Below are 23,320 nucleotides of genomic sequence, written 5' to 3'. Positions count from 1 at the left end.
GGATGAATGCTGCTTTAAATCTGAATCCAGGAGCACTATGCTGGAGATGAGCAGAGGCTTTGAGCAAAGAGGAAAAAGGAGGTAGTACCTAGAGGGAGTTGAAATGAAAGAGGGGATCTGGCAACTCCTTTTCAGGCTCCAAGTGCCTAAAAATCTTTCCCAGTGTGAGGCAGTTTTGGGAAATTGAGTGAAAGCAGAAAGGTAATTTGAATGCTAATTGCTCTGCAAAGTCACAGGTTGTGGAGTAAGGAGTGAAGGAATACCACCAACAGAAGTGGGCTTCCGCTTTGTTTGTGCTCAGAGAGAGGTAACAAGGTAACATCCTGATGACCACAGAGTAGCTTGGGCCCCTGAAGAGAGTAAGCCCCTTCAGGACATCTCTTTTAGAAATCTTGCCATAAATGAAAGGCTAACAAACTGGTGTGAATCCCATTCTTTCTTGCACTCATGTGTGATTCAAGCAACTCAAATGTTTTAGACATTGTGTTTGCTTTGGAGGGAATTGACTCGTATTACTACACATATTATCTAATAAGAAGTGTAACAGAAGTGAGAAATCCATGGTGAGTGTGATAGAAATGGCCCCTAATAGAGATCAGAATGCATATGGGAAGGCAGGTTACTAAATAAACCATAGATGACAAAACGCTCTGCTGGAAAACTATAGTTTTAATATATAGCATAATTTTTAATATATAGTTTTAATTGGTAGTTATAAAGCAATCACAATAAAAATACCAAAATGTAAGTAGAGACAGCAAACTGAAGAACACTGTGTGATACTGTTTTATTTTTGAATGTTAAAGACACCATAGAGTTTATTTCCAGCTCCTTCCCAGAGGAAGTTGTTATCATTTATCTGGCTTATATCTTTCTTCCCATCTTTTTCTGTTAGATTGATAAAGTTTCTCTGTCCCCCTTTTTCTTTTTCTTTTGTTTTTGGATGCTTTGGAATCTCAGGATTCTATTAGTTAACCTTAATTGTGACAAGTATATTCTAGCAGTCAGTATTCAGTCAGAGAGCTGAGACATGAGAATTATAGCTGGATATAAATATTTTGATTCATTTTTTTGCTTTTATAAGTGGGAGCTTATCCACACTCTCCTTATGCCCATACACATTCCCCCATGCACACGCAAGTACACCAATATGTTTAAATTACACCAGCAATATCCAGTATGTCTTTTACCATAATTGTCTCCATGTGTTGGGTATTGTGCTCTAGTTGAATCTTGGGAAAGGAGAATTGAAGCCATGTGTCTTCTGGAGAGCTTGCGTGGCGACTAGGGTACTGCGGGGCTTTGCTTGTTCATAGGTTATCCAGGATGTTTCAAGGTAGACCAGGTTGTGGGCTCCAAATTTTTTGCAGTATCTCTTTGGATTCAAAAACTTACCCTTATCCTGGAGAGATCCTGGGTAGTAGTCTGGGAGGGAGCAGTATTCTGAGTATTTATCCATTTCTTTAGTAACATTCTCTGGATAAATGTATGAGCCAGGCACTTTGTTGATGATTAGAATACAAAGATGGAGGCAAAAATGAATATAACATGTAAATGATCACAGTCAATGGGAAAAGACACTCAGTTACTATATAACTGTATAGAGTATATATACTGTATATATATATACTGTATTTATAGAGTATATACAGTATATAGAGAGTATACACACACACACACACCCATATACAGGGTACTATATACTGTGTGTGTGTGTGTGTGTGTGTGTGTGTGTGTGTGTTTATAAAACTATATAGAGCATTGTCAGTGCTCTAGTCAGAAGCATGTAAAGAGACCAAGAAAGCACGGAAAAGAGATGAAGAAATTCTACCTTGGGAAGCTGAGGATGGCATCACAGAGTGGCCAGCATGGCAAGGGAGTGGGAAATACTAACAGCCCAAAATAGAATTTTTCCTGCATTGGTTAATGCTTTTGAGGAAAGTAGCACTACTTAGGAGCAGTTATCGGGCCAGGTAGCACCAGGACAGGTCTGACCATGTGCAGAGAAAAGCTAAACTGCCCCAATACAGCAAGACAGTTCAACTGGGAAGGGTTCAGCTGTGACTGGGATATGTCTGAACCTTTATGTGGAGTGTCAGTAATGGCTGGTAGCATGTGTAAGGAAAGAACAAACAGCAGGGAGACCTGGGACTAAGAATCCAGATCTGAGGATGGGGTTTAGGAACAGAATTAACTCTCTCAAAGGAAAAAGAGTTGTGTGCCCAGAAGAGTTGGGATAGGTGACAAGATAGGTTGCTATTATGGGTTGAATTGCGTCCTCCCCAAAAAAGATACATTGAAGTCCTAAGCCCCAGGACCTCAGAATGTGACCTTATTTGGAAATAGGATCTTTATATGGAGGTAATTAGTTAAGAGTAGGGTGGGATCCTAATCAATGCGATTGGTGTGTTTAAGAGAAGATAGCCGTGCAAAGACACAAGGGAAGGTCATGTGGAAACAGAAGCAGAGGTTGTAGTGATGCAGCCACAAGACACACAAACAGGAGAAAATAATGTGAAGAAAGAGGCAAAGATTTGATGTGGCCACAAATCAAGGCATGCCAATAGCCACTGGAAGCAGGAAGGGTTGTATTGTCCCACAGAGCCTTCAAAGCAAGTGTAGCCCACCAACATCTTGATTTCAGACTTCTGGTCTCTAGAACTGTGAGAGAATAAGTTCCTGTCATTTTAAGGCCACCATTTAGTGCTAATTTGTTACTTCAGGCACGGAAAACCAATATAGATAGCTAAAAAAAAAAAAATAAGAAGAAGTGTTGGCCAGGATGTTTGGAAATTGGAATTCTCGTTAATTGTTGGGGGGAATGTAAAAATGGTGCAGCTCCCCTGGACAGCAGTTTGATAATTCCTGACAGTATTAAATGGAGTTACCATATGACCTAGCAATCTCACAGTTAGGCACAAATTCAAGAGAAGTGAATACATATGTTCACAAAAACACTTGTACATGGCTATTCATAGCATTGCTATTCATAATAGCCAAAATGTGGAAACCATCTAAATGCTCATTAACTGGTCAATGGGTAGACAACCTGCAGTGCATCCATATAATGGAATGTTACTACCTACAACTGTGGATGAACCTTGAAAACATTATGCTAAGTGGAAGAACCCAGTTACAAAAACCACGTATTGTATAATTTTACTTGTATGAAAGGTCCAAAGCAGGCAAATCTGTAGAGGCCCAAGTGGATTAATGGTTTCCTGGGTTTAAGGGAAAGGGAGATGGAAGTGACTACTAAGGGCTACAAGATTTCTTTCTACAGTAATGACAGTGTACTAAAATTAGATAGTGGTGATGGAGCCACAACTCTAAAAACTATTGGATTTTACACATTAAAATGTTATTGTTCCCAAGACAGAGACCTTGGCAGAGAAGCACACTGTCCCTTCCTTTTTTCATCCATTCAGTATACCTTTGTTGAGTGTTATGTACTAGAAGGTCCTCTTCTAATCTCTGATGATACAGCGATTAACCAGACAACTGGCTTATTCCTTGGAATTTACACTCCACTGACAATAAGGGGGGAAAAAAGGAACATTGTCAAATGTCAGGTCATGTGTAGGCAACCACTGCCCCAGACATGGAGATAGACACACGCAAAGCCGTGTGACCATCAGCAGCTGGGTGGATAGTTTTATGCTCCTTGACCTTACGTTTCTTTTAACTACTCTTGCTTTTTCTTTTCTCCCATATTTCATACTAAGCAAAAACCTAGAAAGAGGACCGCGAAAGTATCTTTTTATTTCTAACTCTTCATTTGAGTATGGTGTAATTAAAGATGCCGTGGAGGTAGTCCTGTCCTCACAATCTTGTAGGCCTGCAATTAATTTAGACTTTTGAACAAGGGAGTATCAAAATGTTGGAGGAAGGGGCACCTGGGTCGCTCAGTGGGTTAAAGCTTCTGCCTTGGGCTTAGGTGGTCCCAGGATCCTGGGATGGTGGTCCTGAGGTCCTGGGATCGAGCCCCGAGTTGGGCTGTCTGCTCGGCAGGGAGCCTGCTTCCTCCTGTCTCTGCCTACTTGTGATCTCTGTCTGTCAAATAAATAAAGTCTTTTTAAAAAGGTGTTGGAGGAAGCCATTGTTCTTTTACCTAATAGTGTTAATAGTGACTTGTTATGGGAGTACTTTTTCATACACAATTAAGAAGCTCCCTTTTTAAAGGATTGCCCTGAAATATGTTCCCAGACTTCCATACCAAACTAAGAGAAGTTTCTAGAGAGGATGGGGGATGGGAGGGAAGGATGGTTGGTGAAGAATAGGCATCATCTGTCTGAACAGAGAATTTGCTAGCTTCTTGCAGTTCCTATCCCACAATGGAATATGTTACAATTGCTGTCCCTGTTTGAGAAAGTCTGACAGCCCTTTTCAGGTTTGTCTTCCATTGATTAGTTGTGCAGTTTGATGAGCTCCTCTTGCTTCTGTTTGTAGATGAGGTGCAGCATATTCAGGCTGAGAAAAACAATAAGGGCACGATGGAGGCTGCCTCACTTTTTCTTAAGTTTCTATTGGAGCGCCAGGAAGAAGGCTGGTTCCGTGGCTTTTTGGACGCCCTTGGGCATGCAGGTTAGTTCATTCTTCTTACTCATGAATCAGAGGATATTACTTAACTGTTTCAGAATGCTGTAAAAGTGAAATGCTGTTAATTTTGAGCTATCCTCATGTGTCTCATGTCTCTTAATCTGAGGCAATTTAAGATTACTCTTAGTCACATAATATGATTGTCTACCTGAAATATCCAAAGGAATCTGCAGAGAGATTATTGGAAGTACTTAACAAGTATATCAGGTATAAGATCAGTATACAAAAATTGGTTGCATTTCTGCACCATACACAAAAATAAACTCAAAATGGATTAAAAACTTAAATGTAAGAACAGAAACCATAACATTCCTAGAAGAAATAAGCAGTAATATCTTTGACATCATAGAAACATTTTTCTAGATTTATCTCCTTCAATAAGGGAAATAAAAGCAAAATTAAACTATTAGAACTACACCAAATAAAAAGCTCTTGCACAGCAAAGGAAACCATCAACAAAACAAGACACCTACTGAGTAGGAGAAGGTATTTGCAAATGACATATCCAATAAAGGGTTAATATCCAAAATATATAAAGAACTTCTACAACTCAATACCAAAACATCAAATGATCTGATTAAAAAATGGGCAGAAGACATGAATAGACATTTTTCCAAAGAAGGCATACAGATGGCCAACAGACACATGGAAAGATGCTCAACATCACAAATCATCAAGGAATACAAACAAGAGCCACAATGAGATATTAAGATAGCACAATGATATATCACCTCACACCTGTCAGAATGGCCAACACAAGAACTAGTAAGTGTTGGAGAGGATGTGGAGAAAAAGGACCCTCATGCACTGTTTGTGGGAGTGCAAACTGCTACAGCCACTGTGGAAAACAGTATGGAGGTTCCCTAAACATTAAAAATAGAATTACCATATGATCCAGTAGTTCCACTATTGGATATTTACCCAAAGAGAATGAAAATACTAATTCAAAGGGATGCACGTGCCTCTATGTTTATCGCAATACTATTTACAGTAGTCAAGATATGGAAGTAACCCAAATGTCCATCCATAGAAGAATGGATAAAGATGTGGTGTATATACATACATATATATATATATATATATATATATATATATATATATATACACACACACACACACAATGGAATATTACTACTCAGCCATAAAAGTGAATGAAATCTTGCCATTTGTACTAACATGGATTGATCTAGAGAGTATAATGCTAAGTGAAATAAGTTAGAGAAAGATAACTTATATGGGGAATTTAAGAAACAAAATGAACAAAATAAAAAAAGACACAAATGAAAAACAGACTCCTAGATATAGGGACCATATTGGTGACTGCCAGAAGGGAAGTAGGTAGAAAGATGTGTGCAACAGGTGAAGGGGTGCACTTTTGTGATGAGCACTGAGTAATATATAGAATTGTTCAATCATGTTGCACACCTGAAACTAATATAACACTGTATGTTAATTATACTGTAATAAAAATAAATAAAGCACAAAAATTAGTTGTATTTCTAGCCACTGGAAGCAAATAGAAAATGTAGTCCAAAATGAATACCACTTAGAATAGTCACAGAAGTTGTAATACAGTTAGGAAATACCTCGCAAAAGATGTGTAAAGTTCAAATGGAGCAAATGATAAGTTGTTATTGAAAGATATTAAAGAAGTCCTATCTAAGTGGAGATATAGACCCATACACATGGAGAGAAAGACGTGATACCATAAAAATATCTGCTCTTCCAACATTGATTTCTATATTCAATACAATTTTAATAAAAATCCTACATGTTTTTTCATGTGCTTGACAAATTTCGAAATGATTCTAAAAGGTAAAGGGAAGAATTATGATCCAAGAATAGTCAGGATATTTCCTAAAGAAGAAGAATTAAGTAGGCTGGGGTTTCCACTTATAAATAGCAAAACTTATGCTAGGCATTGAAACAGCATAATGTTGGTCTTGGCATCAACCAACTGACCAATGATACAGAATAAAGAGCCTTCAATTAAACTCATATATTTATGAAAACTTGATATATTTGAGATCACCGGGAAAGGAGGATCATTAGGAATGGAGGAGTTTTGGATGCCTGGGTGGCTCAGTTGGTTGAGTCCAGGTCATGATCCTGGAGTCGCAGGATCGAGTCCTGCATCAGGCCCCCTGCTCAGCAAGGAGTCTACTTCTCCCTCTGACTCTCTACTTCTCCCGTACTCTCTCTCTCTCAAATAAATAAAATCTTAAAAAAAAAAAAAAGGAATGGAGGGGTTTTAATAAATTGCAGTGGGCCATTATAAACAGGATAATGTTAAAACCCAAATAAATCCTAAATTACATATCCATGTAAAATAAATTTGTATTCCTTAGCTCATTCCATTCACACGTAGCCACTAAATGAATTCACAAGAATTAAAGACTTAATTCTAAAAGCCAGAATTTAGCAATTTTAAAAAAGAATATAGAATAATATTTTATGACCTTGGGGTGTGGCAGGATTTGTGAAACAAACATTAAAGCATTATCCATAAAAGACAAACTGATGTATTTGTTGACATTAAAATTAAAAACATCTCTTTGTCAAACATGAAAGAAAATGAAAAAACAAGGCACAAACTGGAAGAGGGTATTTGCAAAATATATAATCACCAAAAAGATTAATATCTAGAATATATTAAAAAGGCTTTAAAATCAGTTAGAAAAAGAAAGAAAACATCTACAGGGCAAAAGTGTGAACTTACATAATAAAGAATAGGAAATAAGAAAGGTTGATAAACATATGAAAAGATTGTCAGCCCAAATAGCAATTAGGGAATTGTGAATTAGGAATTCAATGAGGTAGCATTTTATTAACTACTAGACAGCAAAACTTAGGAAGTCCAACAATGCTAAGGCTTGAAGAGGTTATTTAATCATGGGAAATCTTAAGTGTCATTATACAGAGTGTAAATTAATACAGTTGCTTTGAAAAACAATGTGTCTGGGCACCTGGGTGGCTCAGTGGGTTAAGGCCTCTGCCTTCAGCTCAGGTCATTAACCCCACCGTCCTGGGATCGAGCCCCGCATCTGGCTCTCAGCAGAGAGCCTGCTTCCCTTCCTCTCTCTCTGCCTGCCTCTCTGCTTACTTGTGATCTCTGTCTGTCAAATAAATAAATAAAATCTTAAAACAACAACAACAAAAAAAAAACCAACGTGTCATCATCTTACATAGTTCAACTGAACTCTTGTATTCCCCTGTCCAACAGTTTCACTCTAAGTACGTGCCCTAGAAAAACTCTTAACACATATATTGCAGCGTACTGATTAAAGAATATTCATAGAATAATTGTAATAAAGGAAGCAAGCAAGCAACCAAATAAAACTGGAAGCAATCCAGTGTCCTTCAAGAAGAAAATGGATAATAAAATTCTATAATAGTCACGTTATCCTTGTTACTTTTTCCTAAGAGATGATAAACATTGTTAGAGGACCTAAAATGTTGGGTGCTTATAATAAATGTTGAGTTTTCTTTTTTGAAAGATCATTAATTATTGAGGTGCTATCAGATATTTTTTGACTTCTCTTACTATACATTCAAACATAATTCCTATGATGACAATCGTAAAATATCTTTTAGTTGGTTTCATAAAAGCCCCTATTTTCTTCTTTCTTTCCAGGTTATTCTGGACTTTATGAAGCCATTGAAACTTGGGATTTCCAAAAAATTGAAAGTCTAGAGGAGTACAGATCACTTCTAAAGCGTTTACAACCAGAATTTAAAACCACAGTTAATCCAAAAGATATCCTTCCTGAAATATCCCAATGTTTAATTAGTCAGGAGTGCGAAGAAATTATACAGGTAATTTAATTAATGTATTTAACACAATTAATTATAATTAATTTAATATAAAATAATAAATTGGGGGGAGGTAATTTGAACATGGGAAATGTCTTCTGTTTTCTCCACTGATTTAGACCCGAGAAGGATCATTGAAATCCACAGAAGTCCTCAAATCTAAGGCATAATTACCTGGAATAGTATTTTTAGTTGTGAATTGAGTAATTTTTAATATCATGAGTTTTTTTCAGGTTTGGCCTATTTTCAGTTAAAATTATTATTACTTTTGTGAATAATGTTTTATACAAATTTAAGCAAAGTTGAACAAGTTAGCGAATAAAAAAGGACAAACGCTGTAGACTCTCATGGTTGAGCATTCAGGCTCTGCACACAAATTTTGTTAGAATCCTAGTTCATCCATTTTCTGATAGTATGATCTTAGGCAAGTTAGTTTCTTTAACCTATTTCTTCATGTAAAATGGAAATAATAGTACCTTATTAACATGATATTTTTAGAAGGATTAAATGAGATAATGTATGTAAGGTTCTTACATATGCCTGACACATAATAATAATAATAATAATAAGTGCTTGATTAATTCTAGTTTTTATGATGATAAAAATCATGTAGGTCCCATTACCCTGAAAAAAACAATTGTTAGTATTTTGTTATATTCTCCCAAATATCTCTCTGTACCAATACACCCATAGTCTGAATGGTTGTCAAATGGTTTGTTTCCTAGTATTGCTGATGATGATAGAGATAGATAAACGGTCTCAGAGGACTGGGAGTACCTGGCTTGACCTAGCATTGCCACGTGGAAAGACAAAGACAAGGGAAAGGGTGTCTTAAAAGACACTGTGTTGGATGGGGCAAAAAATGGTCATGAATAAGACCTATTGAACCACAGTATCACAGTCTACAATTAATTTAAATCAGATAGTGCTTGAATTGCTATTTCTTCTATAAAAACTCACAAAAGGAAAACTTTTTTTTTTTTTAAACTGTGTAATGTGAATCACCATACAGTACATCTTTAGTGTTTTGAAAACTTTTAAAATGACTGATCAGCTCCAGTTGTCTTGCTTAGGTGTGTTCCAACAAGGGGCTGATGGCAGGTGCAGAGAAAATGGTTGAATGCCTTCTCAGATCAGACAAGGAAAACTGGCCCAAAACTTTGAAACTTGCTTTGGAGATGGAAGAGAGCAAGTTCAGTGAACTGTGGATTGTTGACAAAGGTGGGTAGGATATCCCAGCGAAGGGCCCTGAAGGTTTGGGAAGGTCTGAAAACATGCTCTGCCTTTCTCATAGTTCTACTAGGGCCTCTTTCATTCCTGCCTGTCCATCACTCAGTGTCAGAGGCATTTTGTCCTTCAGACACCCATGGCTACATGGTGACTCCATTCTCCAGTCTCTAGTGAGAGAGCAGCATGAAATGGAGTTCTCGGAAGCAAGTGCTTACTTGCCTACAGAAGTAATATGGTTGTGTGTAACCCCTAAAATGGACCAGGGCAAACTGCTCTCATCCAGAATTAGCCCATCTGGCCCAAAGGATTTGGGGAAGGCAGAATCTGAGCTCACTCATCAGAGAAATAGCTTTAAAATCTTTTTTTTTTTTTTTTTTTTTTTTTAAGATTTTATTTATTTGTCAGAGAGAGAGAGCATGCGTGAGAGAGCGAGCGAGCACAGCAGGCAGAGGCTGTAGGAGAAGCAGCCTCCCTGTGGAGCAAGGAGCCTGATGGGGGAATGGGATCATGACCTGAGCTGAAGGCAGCAGCTTAACCAACTGAACCATCCAGGCGTCCCTACCTTTAAAATTCTTGAGTGGAAGGTTCAAACTCCAGAACTTGCCCCCTGTTCAGACTAGAATTGTAATAGAGACAGCCTACTCCTCTTGCCTGCGCCATTGGGAACTAAGCCAGAACAGGATTGAAAAAGGAATGTATTGTGATTAGATATCTGTGCTGTCATGTGTTTTCCTGTAGCTAATCTGCTCAGAGCATTGTTTTAAAATCCTTAGTTTGGTAAAGCAACTGTTTGGTCTTCACTTGTCCTAGGCTGCTTTAGATCACAAGTTGTTCTAGAAAATGTCTATATAAATACCCATCTGATTTCTTGGATTAGGTCAGGAATGGAAGCCATAAATGTCTGCAAAGTGGTGTTTCTCTTGTTTACTTTATGTGAGAATCACCTGGGGATTTTGTTAAAATGCAGATTCTGATTTAGTAGGGATGCAAGAGCCTGCATTTCTAACAAGCTCTGGAAGTTGCTGGCCCATGTTCCACAGTTTGAATAATTAAGTCCTAAATGATATTGGAGTTCAGACTCCAGATTGAGGCATCACACTCAAAAAGATTCTTCTCCAGACACCTGGGTGGCTCAGTCGTTGAGCATCTGCCTTCAATTCAGGTCATGATCCAAGGTTCTGGGATTGAGCCCCAGATTGGGCTCCCTGCTTGGTGGGAAGCCTGCTTCTCCCTCCCCGACTCCTCCCACTTGTGTTCTTTCTCTCGCTGTGTCTTTAACTGTGAAATAAATAAGTAAAATCTTTCTTTAAAAAGGTTTTTTTTTTTTTTCATTGTTTTAGAAGGTGAAGGGCGTGGTTGTGAGAAATTTTAATGGAATTTGAGAGTTTTAGGATTATGACCTCTTTGTAGGTCTTGTGCTCTCAAAACAATCAGATTAGATCAAAATTCTAAGGTGTCTTTTGGTCTCATACAGATGCAAAAAATGTTGAACCAAAAGTTCTTGAGGATGATGAAATGGAAACTTCTGACATACAGATTTTCTATAAGGAAGAATCAGAATGCCAGAATCTTAGTCAGAGCTCATCTCCACCCTCAGGTACCCAGCACTGTTCTTTCCATAATGATTTTCCTCAGGTATTTTGTGTGGGAACAGGGCTTGCAGTATGAAAAGTCATAGTGTTATGAAAGGTTTTAAAGGAAAAGTAAGAAAAGATCATTTATTTTTCTTTAAAGAAAATATAATTTATATTAAAATAGATACTTTTTCTATAATTAAAAATACTGTTTTCTCACTTCTAAAGCTATTGTCAGCCTCTTTTATTTTCTTTTGTCACTAAGACATATGTACATGTCTATATTGAAAATGCAAATAGGGTCCTCCTGGAAACTTCAGTGTCTATGCAATTCAAAGTCAGCCCTGCTCTCTAAAGAAACACTAATGTTTGTGAGTCACTTGTTCACTTTCCTTTTATTACCCCAGGACTGGCCTGTAAGCCGATGAAGTTTGTGCACTAAACAAATGTGCCCAGCTGAGTTTGAGTGGGGACTGAGATCCAGCCTGTGCTCTTTGCCAAATAGGGCACAGAGGGGCTGTACCATCCCAGAGGATCTCCTTTTTCTAATTTCACACAAAGGCACTGTATAACTTAGTTATAAGGTCCACCTTCTGTTTCTAGAAGCATGTTATCATGAGGGGATCGGAAAGTTGCATAACTAAGAGCCACAATAAAGTTTTTTTTTACGAAAGGACCTCAGGGAAGACATTCTGACTAATACTGAGTAGTGTGAGAAGAAAAGTGTGATTTGGTGATAACACCTTAAGAAGAGCTACAGATTACTTCTGCAACCAAATGATACAAGTTGTTGTGTTTTTTTTGTTGTTGTTGTTGTTTTGTCATTTCAGAGTAAAATCACTGAATGTAAATTGCTTTAAATTTTTCTGACATGTAAGGGACCTTAGTGAAATCACTTACCCTTTTAGAAATGTTCCTTTTCTTTAAAATTGGTTGGGGTCAATAGATGATTTCTAAAGTCTTTTCTAGCAGTAACATTCTATATGCTTATCTGTTAGTGAAAAAAAGCCTCTGGTTATTTTTTTAAACTCCTGGTCATTTTGAGAGAAGATACCCTGTGAGAGCCTGCAAAATTGGAAAGCATGGTTGCTGTCCACTATTTCCATGGCTCTGGGAATTCAGTGTTGATAGTTTGTTGCTTTTCATAGATCCAGGGAGGGATTTGTTGTTTGGTTCCATATACCATTTCCTTTTAACCAGTGGCCGTCTGTCTTGCCATGAATTAGGCCATTTTTGCTTTAGTTTCTCCTTACTAGACTTCCAAGACTATTTAAGAAAGAAATCTTTGTGGTTTTTTAAAAGAATTCTTGCCATTGGTACTTAATCACTGAGGGAGAAGTTTGTACTTAAATCAGTGCAGTCTGGAAAGGTTAACAAGAGACAAGGATTCTAAAGTTTCTTAAACAACGCCCTTTTTGCTAAAGTCTGGATTCCTGTCTATTTGATGATAGATAGCTCTTTCCTTGATTTCTCAGAGCTGCAACTATTTGGTAATTTTGTCCCTTTTGTATTATAGCAGCCTCTCCTACCTGCACGCCTCTGAAGCCAAGAAATTACCAACTAGAGCTCACTTTGCCTGCTAAGGAAGGAAAAAACACATTAATATGTGCTCCTACTGGTAAGCTGATTGCTACTACTTATGTGGGTTTTTTCTGTGTTTGCTTCCCCACCCCCCTTTTTTTCTTTATTTGAATACTGGGACAAAACGGGCAAGTTTCCATTTTTTCCTTGTTCCATATATCTTTTGAGAAAGCTTTCCCACTAACATAGTCTCCAGGTTTTTTAAGGAACCTGAGGAGGGAAAGAAAAATGCCCTTTTTTAGCTTACTCAATGCTTTGACTATTTTATTTGCATGTTACCTAGGAAGTAGCTTGGTCCTTTCCTGTCCTGGTACAAATTCTGCTGCAGTTAACCCATTGACATTCCTAGTTTATTAGTTGGAGCGGTGGTTTTAGGGGAGCCAAAAAGAATTACCTTTCTGTAGAAATATTTTAGTATAATATCAGTTACATGTCTTCTTTTTCTTTGTATGTTAAAAGGATGTGGAAAAACCCTTGTTTCCCTTCTTATATGTGAACATCATCTTAAAAAATTTCCACAAGAACGAAAAGGGAAAGTTGTCTTTTTTGCTATTCAACTCCCACTATATGAACAGCAGAAATCCATATTCTCCGATTATTTTGAAAAACTTGGGTAGGTATAACAGTTGATCCATTTCTTTTCCTCTGGCTTCATGTAACTGGTGTGTATTCAGCTTTGTTTAATATTTGGAGAGCTAGGATTCAAAAATTTGTAATAGATTTAGCTTTTATATAATCTAGATGTAATTAATTTTTTATGAATGCAAGTGTGGTAGGTATGCTTGAAATCCTAAACTCCTTTGGTTAGCTCTTGCTTTCTAAGTAAATGACTTGAGATCCATTTTACATTTCAGTGACACATTTAACTTTTTAATGATTTTATAACTTCTTTACTATTACTCTTTGAAGTACTACTTTCTTTCTTAAGATTTGAAGGAATTAACATACTCACTAGCAATTTTGCATTTTGTTTGCATTTATTTATTTGCATAAAAAAACAAATTTGTTTGCATTTATTGACCTTTAACTGTATGTATGACTCTGTGCTAAACTAAGTACTTGTCTCTAGATATATTCCTTTTGGAGGTAGGGGGAACTTAATCAGTTGATGCTCTGAGCTACTGTTTCATGTCTTCATGGTTCCTCATTCACATCATGGTTAGTAATAGGGAATTTTTTGTCATTTCTCAGGTATAAAGTTGCAGGTATTTCTGGAGTAACAGCTGAGACTGTCTCGGTGGAACAGATTGTTGAGAACAATGACATCATCATTTTAACTCCACAGATTCTTGTGAATAGCCTTAGAAATGGGACCCTTCCATCACTCTCTGTCTTTACTTTGATGATATTTGATGAATGTCACAACACTGGTAAAAACCATCCTTACAATATGATCATGTTTAATTATATAGATCAGAAACTTGGAGGATCTTCAGACCCACTGCCTCAGGTATCTCCAGAGCCAGATGGATTTCTCAGAAGAGCTATAGTACACCAGTAGTGCAGCGCATGAAGTTCTCTTGCCCTAATAACTGTCTGTTTAGGGAGCATAGGTTAGAAGAAATTCAGCATGGTACCCGTAGACAAAATTTAGTAGCAGTCACATTTTTTTTTTTTTTTAATATTTATTTATTTGAGAGAGAGAAAGTGAGACAGAGCATGAGCAAGGAGAAGGTCAAAGAGAGAAGCAGGCTCCCCGTGGAGCTGAGAGCCCGATGTGGGACTCGATCTCGGGACTCCAAGATCATGACCTGAGCCGAAGGCAGTCGTCCAACCAACTGAGCCACCCAGGCGTCCCTAGCAGTCACATTTTTTATAGCTTCTTCTTCTAGAAAAAAATTGGTGGCTAATTAGATTCCTTGCTAATGAGTCAATTATTCAGTATTTACTGAGTTGCTATTCAGGTAAGATAAAAATTATTAGGTGACCATTAAGCTAATACACACACACACATATGTGTGTGTGTATAAATATATATATAATATATATATAAATTTTATACTATATATGTATAAATTTTATACATAGTATAAAATTTTATACATAGTATAAAATTTATCTATTTTTTCCTACAAATGTTACCTTGCTGAATTCACACACCTACCATTCTGAATAACTATTGTTTCCCAGCTTTAAAGAGAGCTGAAGGTACTTGTTCTTTTATCCCAGCCAGTGTGACGTGGTTGCCTTTAGAATGGAGTTATGTCTGATTTCAGTCCCTTTCCTTTTAGTTCTACACATCTTGGGGGACACAAAGATAGTGAATAGAGAAGTCCTGCCTTGAAGGGGTTTCTGCCATTAGTTTCTTTGCTAATTCATGTTTGTTAAGTTATGATTCCTGCATCTATTTAGTGCTTTGCCTAACAGGGACCTTTCCATTTGCAATGTCATAGAGAATATCAGGGGGGGAAAAAACCGTGTTCTTCCTCTTTATCTGAAATTATTTAAAAAACAAAAAAACAAAAAACCCAAACCCTACTTTAGCAGGAAAGGGTTGCATGGGGGATTTTGGAAATGGCATGGTGTTTTCCAGACATCTGACAATTTGGGATGCTTCTCACAGGTCATTGGGCTGACTGCCTCGGTTGGCACTGGGGATGCCAAAAACACAAAGGAAGCCATGGAGTATATCTGCAAACTGTGTGCCTCTCTTGACACGGCGGTGATAGCAACAGTCAAAGACAACTTGGAGGAACTGGAAGAAGTTGCTTATAAGCCCCAGAAGTGTAAGTGGAATCCCATAGCAAGCCCTTTAGAACTTTGTTATCCTCTGCTTTTCTTAGCTCAGAGACATTTGAATGAATACTGAAGTTTTACTTTTTCTTTTTAGTAGAAAATATTTAACTCCAAACTTAGGAAATAATTACACTTCATGGTTCTCTCCACCGAGCTCTATCCTCAGTAAGTGGATGAACCTCAGGAGTGGACTGTCAAAAGCAAACATCCTTACTCTTGGTTTGATGATTTGTTTTGTTTTGTTCTGTTTCTGATGAAGTTCTTATAAGGATACTAACAATGAGAGAGACATGATGAGAAAATCAAAGCATGTAAATGGCCAAGAGCTGGCTTAGTCCTTCTGTGTGTTGCAAGCTTGAGGAGGATGCTATGTGCTCATTCATTATTTGAATATGTATCTGATGATTTGGGTTGAAATCACGTTTTTCCTCAGATCAGAATATGATTTTTAAAAAAATCGGCTTGCAAATGTTTATTAAATTTCAATGCTCTACTAACCCATTGAGGGAGAGAGGAAGAGGAGACATAATGTGCCTTCCTCCTTGCTCGGGGGATGTTGTAGGATTGTATAAGGCAGAGTAGACACACATGAAATAGGGACAATGCAGTTCTTATCTGGGAGCTTCCTGTAAGTCATTCAGGGAAGGTACCCAAACTAAGTTTTTTAGTATCAAGTACAAATTTCTTTGTAATCCAGTCCCCTCTGCCCCCTGCCTGTAAGCCCAACCATGTTGCATTCCTCTGAGCTCCTCAAGTGCATCTTGTTCTTCCTCCATTCCTCTCCCTCTGTTTATCCCACAACATCTCCTTTGGAAGAACCAGAGATGTTTTTCCTTGTGCTCCGTGTCACCTGGCACAACTCTTTACTGTGGTTATTTGGCTGTGTATCTGTCTCTCCCCTGAGAGCACAGACCTGTCTGGAGCACAGGTTGTGTTCTTTTCAACTGTTCATCACCAGAACATGGCACTTGGTAGGCAGTTATTACGTTTCTGCTGAAACAATGCAGTAATGAATTTTAGGAACAGTGTGAGCACTTCTGGGGGTTGGGTGGGAAAGGAGAAAATCAGAGAAGTGTTGTATTTGCAGAGACAGGATGGACACCAGCCTTGTCAGGATAGAGGCTCTATGCTGAATAACAGGAAAGCCAGAAAGAGAAGTTGGGTTCAACCTAGACCATGAAAGATGGAGATGTTAGAATCTGTGCAGTAAGCCCGAGGGAGCTATTTCAAGGTTTTTGAGCATTTGATACATCATTTAGACTACCTGCCTTTGAGGTTGGGGGCCTCAGGTCTTGCAGAAGAAATAACAGAGGCAGAGAAAGGTGTGCAGATACCTACTTTAAACTATAATGTGTTCTTCCTGAAAAATACTCACTTTGTTTTGATGGCTCTAGTTTTCAGGAAAGTAGAATCCCGGACTACTGACAGATTTAAATGCATCATATCTCAGCTGATGAGGGAGACAGAGAGTCTGGCAAAGAGTATCTTTGATGAACTCGGTACCGTAACTCTTGGTGAGATAAATCTCCTTTTCTTTTTAAATTCAAAGTAAATCTCTGTGGACATACATAACTGAAAAATACCAAATCTAAATTGGTTCATGGCTTTCTTAATCCTCCAAATTAGCTTTCTGTTCTGACTTCCCTGTTTATGTGAATGAAACCACCATTTCCCTGATGGCTCTGATTGAAACAGGCAGAGATCTTCGATTCTTTCTTCTTTTGAGCCTCTCCTGTGAAGTTACCAAGTTCTGTTCTTTCTTTTGTTCCTTCATTCATTAACCAGGTACTCATTTTGCCCTTTAATGGAAAGAACAAGGTTAAAGACAAAGTCCTATCCTCGGGGAACTCATAGTCAAATAATGAGAATCAGATGTGAGCAGCTTCCACACAGCAGGGAAGAGGTACACCCTGGGTGCCCTGGGAGCTCATGGGAACTTTGGCCTGGAATGGTCTGCAGGGCAAGCTTCTTGGGGTGGAGTGGTGTCTGAAGCAGTCTTGAAGTCAGCCAAGTTAAGGAGAGACAACCAAGGGAGGTTGAAAAGGCATCAGGCATTGAAGGAAGAGTTTCAGGAACTGCAAGCATTTGGGTACTCCTAACACATGAGTAGCAGAAAGGAATGATGCTACAGAGGCAGGGACCAGACCAGGAAAGGCCTGGGAGGCCAAACTGAGTTTGACTTTGTCCTAAAAGCAGGGGGAAGCATCTAAAGATCTTAACCCGATCCATGATGTGATGAGGATACCAGTGAACAAAGAGGGCCAGAGGCAGTCAAGACAGCTAGTGGAGGGAGGAACCTTGTGCCAAGCGCTGCAAAAAGGATGTGTTCCGATTTCATGGCTAGCTGGTTTGGGGTGGGAGTGGGGGGTGACTTGCACCAGGCTTCTGTATTGCACACTTGTTGGTATAGTAATGGGGAGTGCTGGTTCCAGAACGGGGAGCAACTTTGGAGATGTTGAGTTTGTGAATTCACCTTTCCTCACACGTACTTCGGTTTTACTCTTCTCTTTCACAGCTTTCTTTAGGACTTATGCTAACAGCTCTCTGGCTAGTTTGCCCACCCCCACTCATTTTTCCATTCAGCCCCCTGTTACCTGAAATACTAGTTTTATCATGTCAGTATTCTGCTTGAATCTCTCTGCCTTACAAGCAAAGCTCTCTAAGCCTCTAACCTGCCAGTCTGGGCCCTGCCTGCACAGTCTGGTTCTACTTATCTTTCCAGTTTTACATTCCACTCCTTCCCTACTCCAGTCCTTTGATTTAGCCGTTCGTTAAACATGTTCATTCTCTTGTCATCCACTTAGTGCTCAGCAGTATGATAGCTGATGGGGAGATAGCATGGACCCTGAGACAAGCTCCTGCCCTTGAGGCATTTCCAATCCAACGGGTAAAGCCAAAGTTAGATAAGGAATAATGAAACAATGGGATAGGGGTAGGTGGGTGGTGGTGATCAGGTGTGTTTCAGGCAGAGGGAACAGCATGTGCAAAGGCCAGGAAAGCGGAGAGAGTAGGAAGACATCCATTAGCCCTGTCAAATGAAGGAAACAGAGAAGCTGGAGATGAGAATCAGAAGCAGAGGCTAGATCACAGAGGATCCTGGGAGCTGGGTAGGACTTTGATTAGAGGACTCCCCTAAAAGCGTTTAAGTGGTAGGGTAACAAAATGTTTCATCTGTAATATTGGAAACTCTCTCTGCTGAGTGGGCAGTGAATTGGGGTGGGGGGCAAGGCAAGAAGTAGAGAGACCACTTACGAGGCTGTCATGTTATCCAGGAGCATTATGATGTGGTCTGATCTAGGGAGTGGCAGAAGGGTGGAAGACATGAATTTCTACCTTCTTATTCTTCCCACTTCTAATTCCCTATCTCCGCCTTTCTCCAGTCTACATCCTGTCAGCTGTTTGGTTTCCAGATTGCTTAGCTCATTTTCACACCTACTCACATTCAAGAAATACTTGTTAATTCATCTGGTTTACCCCCTTGTTTGTCGTTGGAGCTGGGAAAGAAGATGTCAATGCTACTTGTCTGAATAGCCTCCTTTGTTCCTCCTGTTAAACATGAATGGGTGAGAAGAGCAATTTCACCCAGAAACAGAGCTCTTGCCTGTGAGTTTTACTAAACTGTGCTCTTCCCAGGGAGCCCTGGAGATCTGAGCCGCTTGAGAATAGGATTCTTCTGTCTTCTGCATCCTTTTACCACCAGCAGCCTGCACACAGCCTGGACCAGAGCTGATGCTCGATTTTTGGACCGAGCAACTGAGGCATAGCTTAGGAGATGCCCACGCACAGAAGCACCCATGACAAGCATCTTTGGAGTATCTGTTCTTTGCTGGGTCCTGTGAATGATGCTGTGGAGATCAGAGAGCTTGAGTTCACACCAAGACAGAGGAGACTGTTGAGTTCTGTCTCTCTTGCTTTTAGATGCCTTCCTCATGAATGTTTTGAAACCTATTACTTTTATTTACTGCTTCGTTGTTAAAGGCAAAGTTAGATATTTTTTTTATGTCCACCATTTTACCTCTGGGCTGCTTTGCTCATCAGCTCATAGAGCCGGCAAGCCTTCAGTATCGGACACACCTGGATCTGCATTCCTGTACCCCCTGCCCTGTGCTAGCTATGTCACTTTGGGTGAATTACTTTGCTTTTCTGAGCTTCGGTTTCCTCACGTGTAAAATATAATATCCACCTCAGAGATTTGTGAAAATGAATGAAATTATGAGTGTAAGACGCTTTGATACTAGGTGCAGAGTAAGTATTCAGTAAGCAGCCCTGTGCCAGCCAGATTCACTACAAAAAACCTCCTGTTTCAGGAGAAGTACTGTGCTTACGGAGAGGAAGGAAGAAAATTGGAGGGTGAGGCTTGCTTAGAACTTTAAATGACTGACCACATGGCACAATGAAATACTTTTTTCTTTTTTCCAGAAAATGTATCTCAAATTCAAAATAGGAGTTTTGGAACACAGAAATATGAGCAGTGGATCGTTTCCGTTCAGAAAGCGTGCATGGTGGTTCAGTTGCCCGACAAAGATGAAGAGAGCAGGATTTGTAAAGCCCTGTATTTGTACACTTCCCACTTGCGGGTATGTGGGTTCTTTGTAGCGACATATTTTAGTTGCAGCACCTCCTGGGAGCTTGGCTCTGGGAACCAGGAGAACATCAACTTCTCACCCTATTCCAAGAGCTCACTTAGGGACTTTCCGAGGGGTTCCTCTGAAGCAAACTTTAAAGTTATCCCATTCGGCATCTTCTCTGTCTGCTTACTGAAATGTAACACTAGTAGCCACAGGATAGAAACAGATGCTGGGGCTCTATACCATGTGCCTCTAGCATTCCCATGATTGACACGATTGGAAAAAGTTGGGGGATGATGAACATGATTGTAGATATGCGGTTGGTGACAGCCATCTTGAGAGTTCAGTAAGCGACTGCTTTTGCCCTATTTTGAAGTATGGCTGCTCTTACCTTTGGCAAGCCACATGCTCAGAAATCCAGGGTCTTTGGTTGTTTTCTGGTTAACCAAGAAGTTAAGAAATAATAACCATCACCTCTGCTTATCATGCTGTTAAGAGTATTTAAAAATGCACTCAGTCGGGGTGCCTGGGTGGCTCAGTGGGTTAAAGCCTCTGCCTTCGGCTCAGGTCATGATCCCAGGGTCCTGGGATCGAGCCCCGCATCAGGCTCTCTGCTCAGCGGGGAGCCTGCTTCCTCCTCTCTCTCTGCCTGCCTCTCTGCCTACTTGTGATCTCTGTCTGTCAAATAAATAAATAAAATCTTTAAAAAAAAAAAATGCACTCAGTCCGCATGCGTTTATAGAATTTTAATGAACTTAGTTGCATGTTTGGGGTAGGCGGTCAGCGCCAGCAGTTGCAACAGGTATTGTTGCAATTCACTGATGGCTCTGGATGAATGAAGAGATTAAATTCAGTGTCTGAATCAAGAGGCAAGTTGATGTGGAAGTTGATTTGCTTTTGTTTTTTGTTTTTTAATCTTTGACATGCATTTTTCTTGTAAATTTTCTCTTTCCCGTCCAAGGTGGAATTCTAGACTCCAAAATGATCCTAATTGATTAATAATCCTAGCTAATTATGGTTTTTTAAAATAGTATTGGTTCAAAGGTTTTATTGCAGTACCATTAGAAACCACTCATCTTAGAAAACTAAGTTGGAATAGATTTAAGAAGAGCTTATTTTAAAAATTAATTCCATGCTAAGTACAGCTAATTGAATGTGAGTATAGCAAATGCATTGGACACTGGAAACATTGAAAACTCTGTTTTCATTTCAAACAGAAATATAACGATGCCCTCATGATCAATGAGCATGCACGGATGAAAGATGCTCTGGATTACTTAAAAGACTTCTTCGCTGACGTCCGAAGTGCAGGATTTGATGAGACTGAGCAGGACCTCACTCGTAGATTCGAAGGTGGGTGGTGTTAGAGGAAGAAGCCATTGGAGCCTGGCGACTCCAGGGCGGGATACTTATATTGTATTGCATTTAGTTTACGATGATGCTCAGGGAGTTGTCCTGGGCTTAAGAAGACAACTATAGACACCAGGACTATTAAGCTTCAGTGAAATATGGTGCTTATGGGAAAAATATGCTGCTTTTACTATTTCTTATTTTGAAAAAGGAAAAATGGGATTTGCAAAGGACACGTCCCATAGAAATTATAATAGGTAGCGGCACTTTTTTTCAATCTGTAAGAGACTCTATTTTTTTCAGTTAAATTAGCCAACATACATCATTGGTTTTTGATGTAGTATTTAATGATTCATTAGTTGCGTACATCACCCAGGGCTCATCAGATCATGTGTCCTCCTCAAATGCCCATTACCAGTTACTCTACCCCGCCCCCCGTCCCTTCTTCAACCCTCAATTTGTTTCCCAGAGTCCGGAGTCTCGTCTCTCATTGTTGAAAGGTGGTAGCATTTTTTGGTTCAACTTTTAGTAATTTTACAAAGCTTTAAGAATATATTTAAAAGTGTTTTAATTATTTAAAGAGATTATAATTTATATATACTATATATAAATGTATATATAGAAGAAAACCGAGATGGCCCATAATCCTATTGCTCTTGGATTAAGAAGTAATATAGGAAGATTTGAAATGAAATTAAGTCCTTCTCCTTCTCTCCAAATCCTTTTCCTGAAGGTAATTACTGCTAATAAATTTGTTTGGCTTATATCAAAGTATTAAGTATACATAAGTGTAGCCCAATGGTGTGCTGCTATGCTTGAGCACCCAGCTGTCTGGGGAAAAATAAGTATGCATTTATTGCTGCATTTTTAATATATGCATTAAAGCAGTGGTTATTACTCTTGGGATTCTGGTCAAAGATTGAGAGATTAACTGAACTATAGATAAGGTCACAGTGTGTTCTAAATTTCTAGACTTTATAAGCCATTTATGGAATGTTCCCCTTTTGCAGAAAAATTGAAGGAACTGGAAAGTGTTTCTATGGATCTCAGCAACGAGAACCCTAAACTAAAAGATCTCTCCTTCATCTTGCAAGAAGAGTACCACTTAAACCCAGAGAGTAGAACCATCCTCTTTGTGAAAACCAGAGCACTTGTGGATGTAAGCTTCTTTCTTCTTGTGGATAACAAATTGACCCAGTACAAAAAGACATTCCTTTCCTCACTGCTCTGCAATCAGGCACTCACCCAATTAAGTGTGGGTCTGTTTCTGGGCTTCCTATTCTGTTCTGATTATCTGTTTGTTTATCCTTATACTAATACCCTACTATCTTCATCACTCTAGTTTATAGTAAGTCTTGGTACCTGTAGAGCAAGGACTTCATACTTTAAAAAATTCTTTGTTAACTAAAAACAATTTTAGCCATCCTCTGAGCATGTAATGTCATCTCCCTAGGCTTTTAAAATTCATTTTACTATATTTGCGTTTCAACTAATACATTTGAGCATTTTTCATAAACTTATAAGCCACCCATATATCTTCCTTGGTGAAGTGTCTATTCATATCTTTTGCCCATTTTATTTCATTTTTTTTTAAAGATTTTATTTATTTATATGAGACAGAGTGAGAGCCAGAGAGATCACAGAAGGAAAGGGAGAAGCAGACTTACTGTTGAGCAGTGGGGCTCAATCCCAGGCTCGATCCCAGGATCCTAGGATCCCTGAGATAATGACCTGAGCCGAAGGTAGATGCTTAACTGACTGGGCCACCCAGGAACCCCTCTTTTGTCCATTTAAAAATAGGATTTGAGGAGCACCTGAGTGGCTCAATGGGTTAAAGCCTCTGCTTTTAGCTCAGGTCATGATCTCAGG

At 39.0% G+C, this 23,320-nt stretch overlaps 1 protein-coding gene across 5 annotated transcripts in view; it reads left to right on the top strand.

Moving 5' to 3' along the window:
• The window catches only part of DDX58 (DExD/H-box helicase 58), a 56,378-nt gene that overhangs the window by 20,299 nt on the left and 12,759 nt on the right, over positions 1 to 23,320 (top strand). For 4 of the 5 annotated variants that reach the window (XM_045079687.1, XM_004765360.3, XM_004765363.3 and 1 more), the window contains exons 2-13: positions 4,450 to 4,584; positions 8,234 to 8,415; positions 9,486 to 9,633; positions 11,117 to 11,239; positions 12,733 to 12,834; positions 13,257 to 13,410; positions 13,989 to 14,247; positions 15,361 to 15,523; positions 16,928 to 17,047; positions 19,953 to 20,110; positions 21,319 to 21,454; positions 22,462 to 22,610. In XM_045079687.1, coding sequence (XP_044935622.1) covers positions 4,494 to 4,584; positions 8,234 to 8,415; positions 9,486 to 9,633; positions 11,117 to 11,239; positions 12,733 to 12,834; positions 13,257 to 13,410; positions 13,989 to 14,247; positions 15,361 to 15,523; positions 16,928 to 17,047; positions 19,953 to 20,110; positions 21,319 to 21,454; positions 22,462 to 22,610 — 1,785 coding nt within the window. In that variant the 5' untranslated portion in view covers positions 4,450 to 4,493. The remainder of the gene's footprint in view (positions 1 to 4,449; positions 4,585 to 8,233; positions 8,416 to 9,485; positions 9,634 to 11,116; positions 11,240 to 12,732; positions 12,835 to 13,256; positions 13,411 to 13,988; positions 14,248 to 15,360; positions 15,524 to 16,927; positions 17,048 to 19,952; positions 20,111 to 21,318; positions 21,455 to 22,461; positions 22,611 to 23,320) is intronic. The other variant, XM_004765361.3, reaches the window with a different exon arrangement.

Source organism: Mustela putorius, unplaced genomic scaffold, assembly GCF_011764305.1.
Source record: "Mustela putorius furo isolate JIRA1106 unplaced genomic scaffold, ASM1176430v1.1 tig00000421_pilon_pilon_pilon, whole genome shotgun sequence".
In the NCBI taxonomy this organism is placed as follows: domain Eukaryota; kingdom Metazoa; phylum Chordata; class Mammalia; order Carnivora; family Mustelidae; genus Mustela; species Mustela putorius.
The sequence above is the reverse complement of the archived record's forward strand: the minus strand, read 5'-3'. Positions and strand labels throughout refer to the sequence as shown.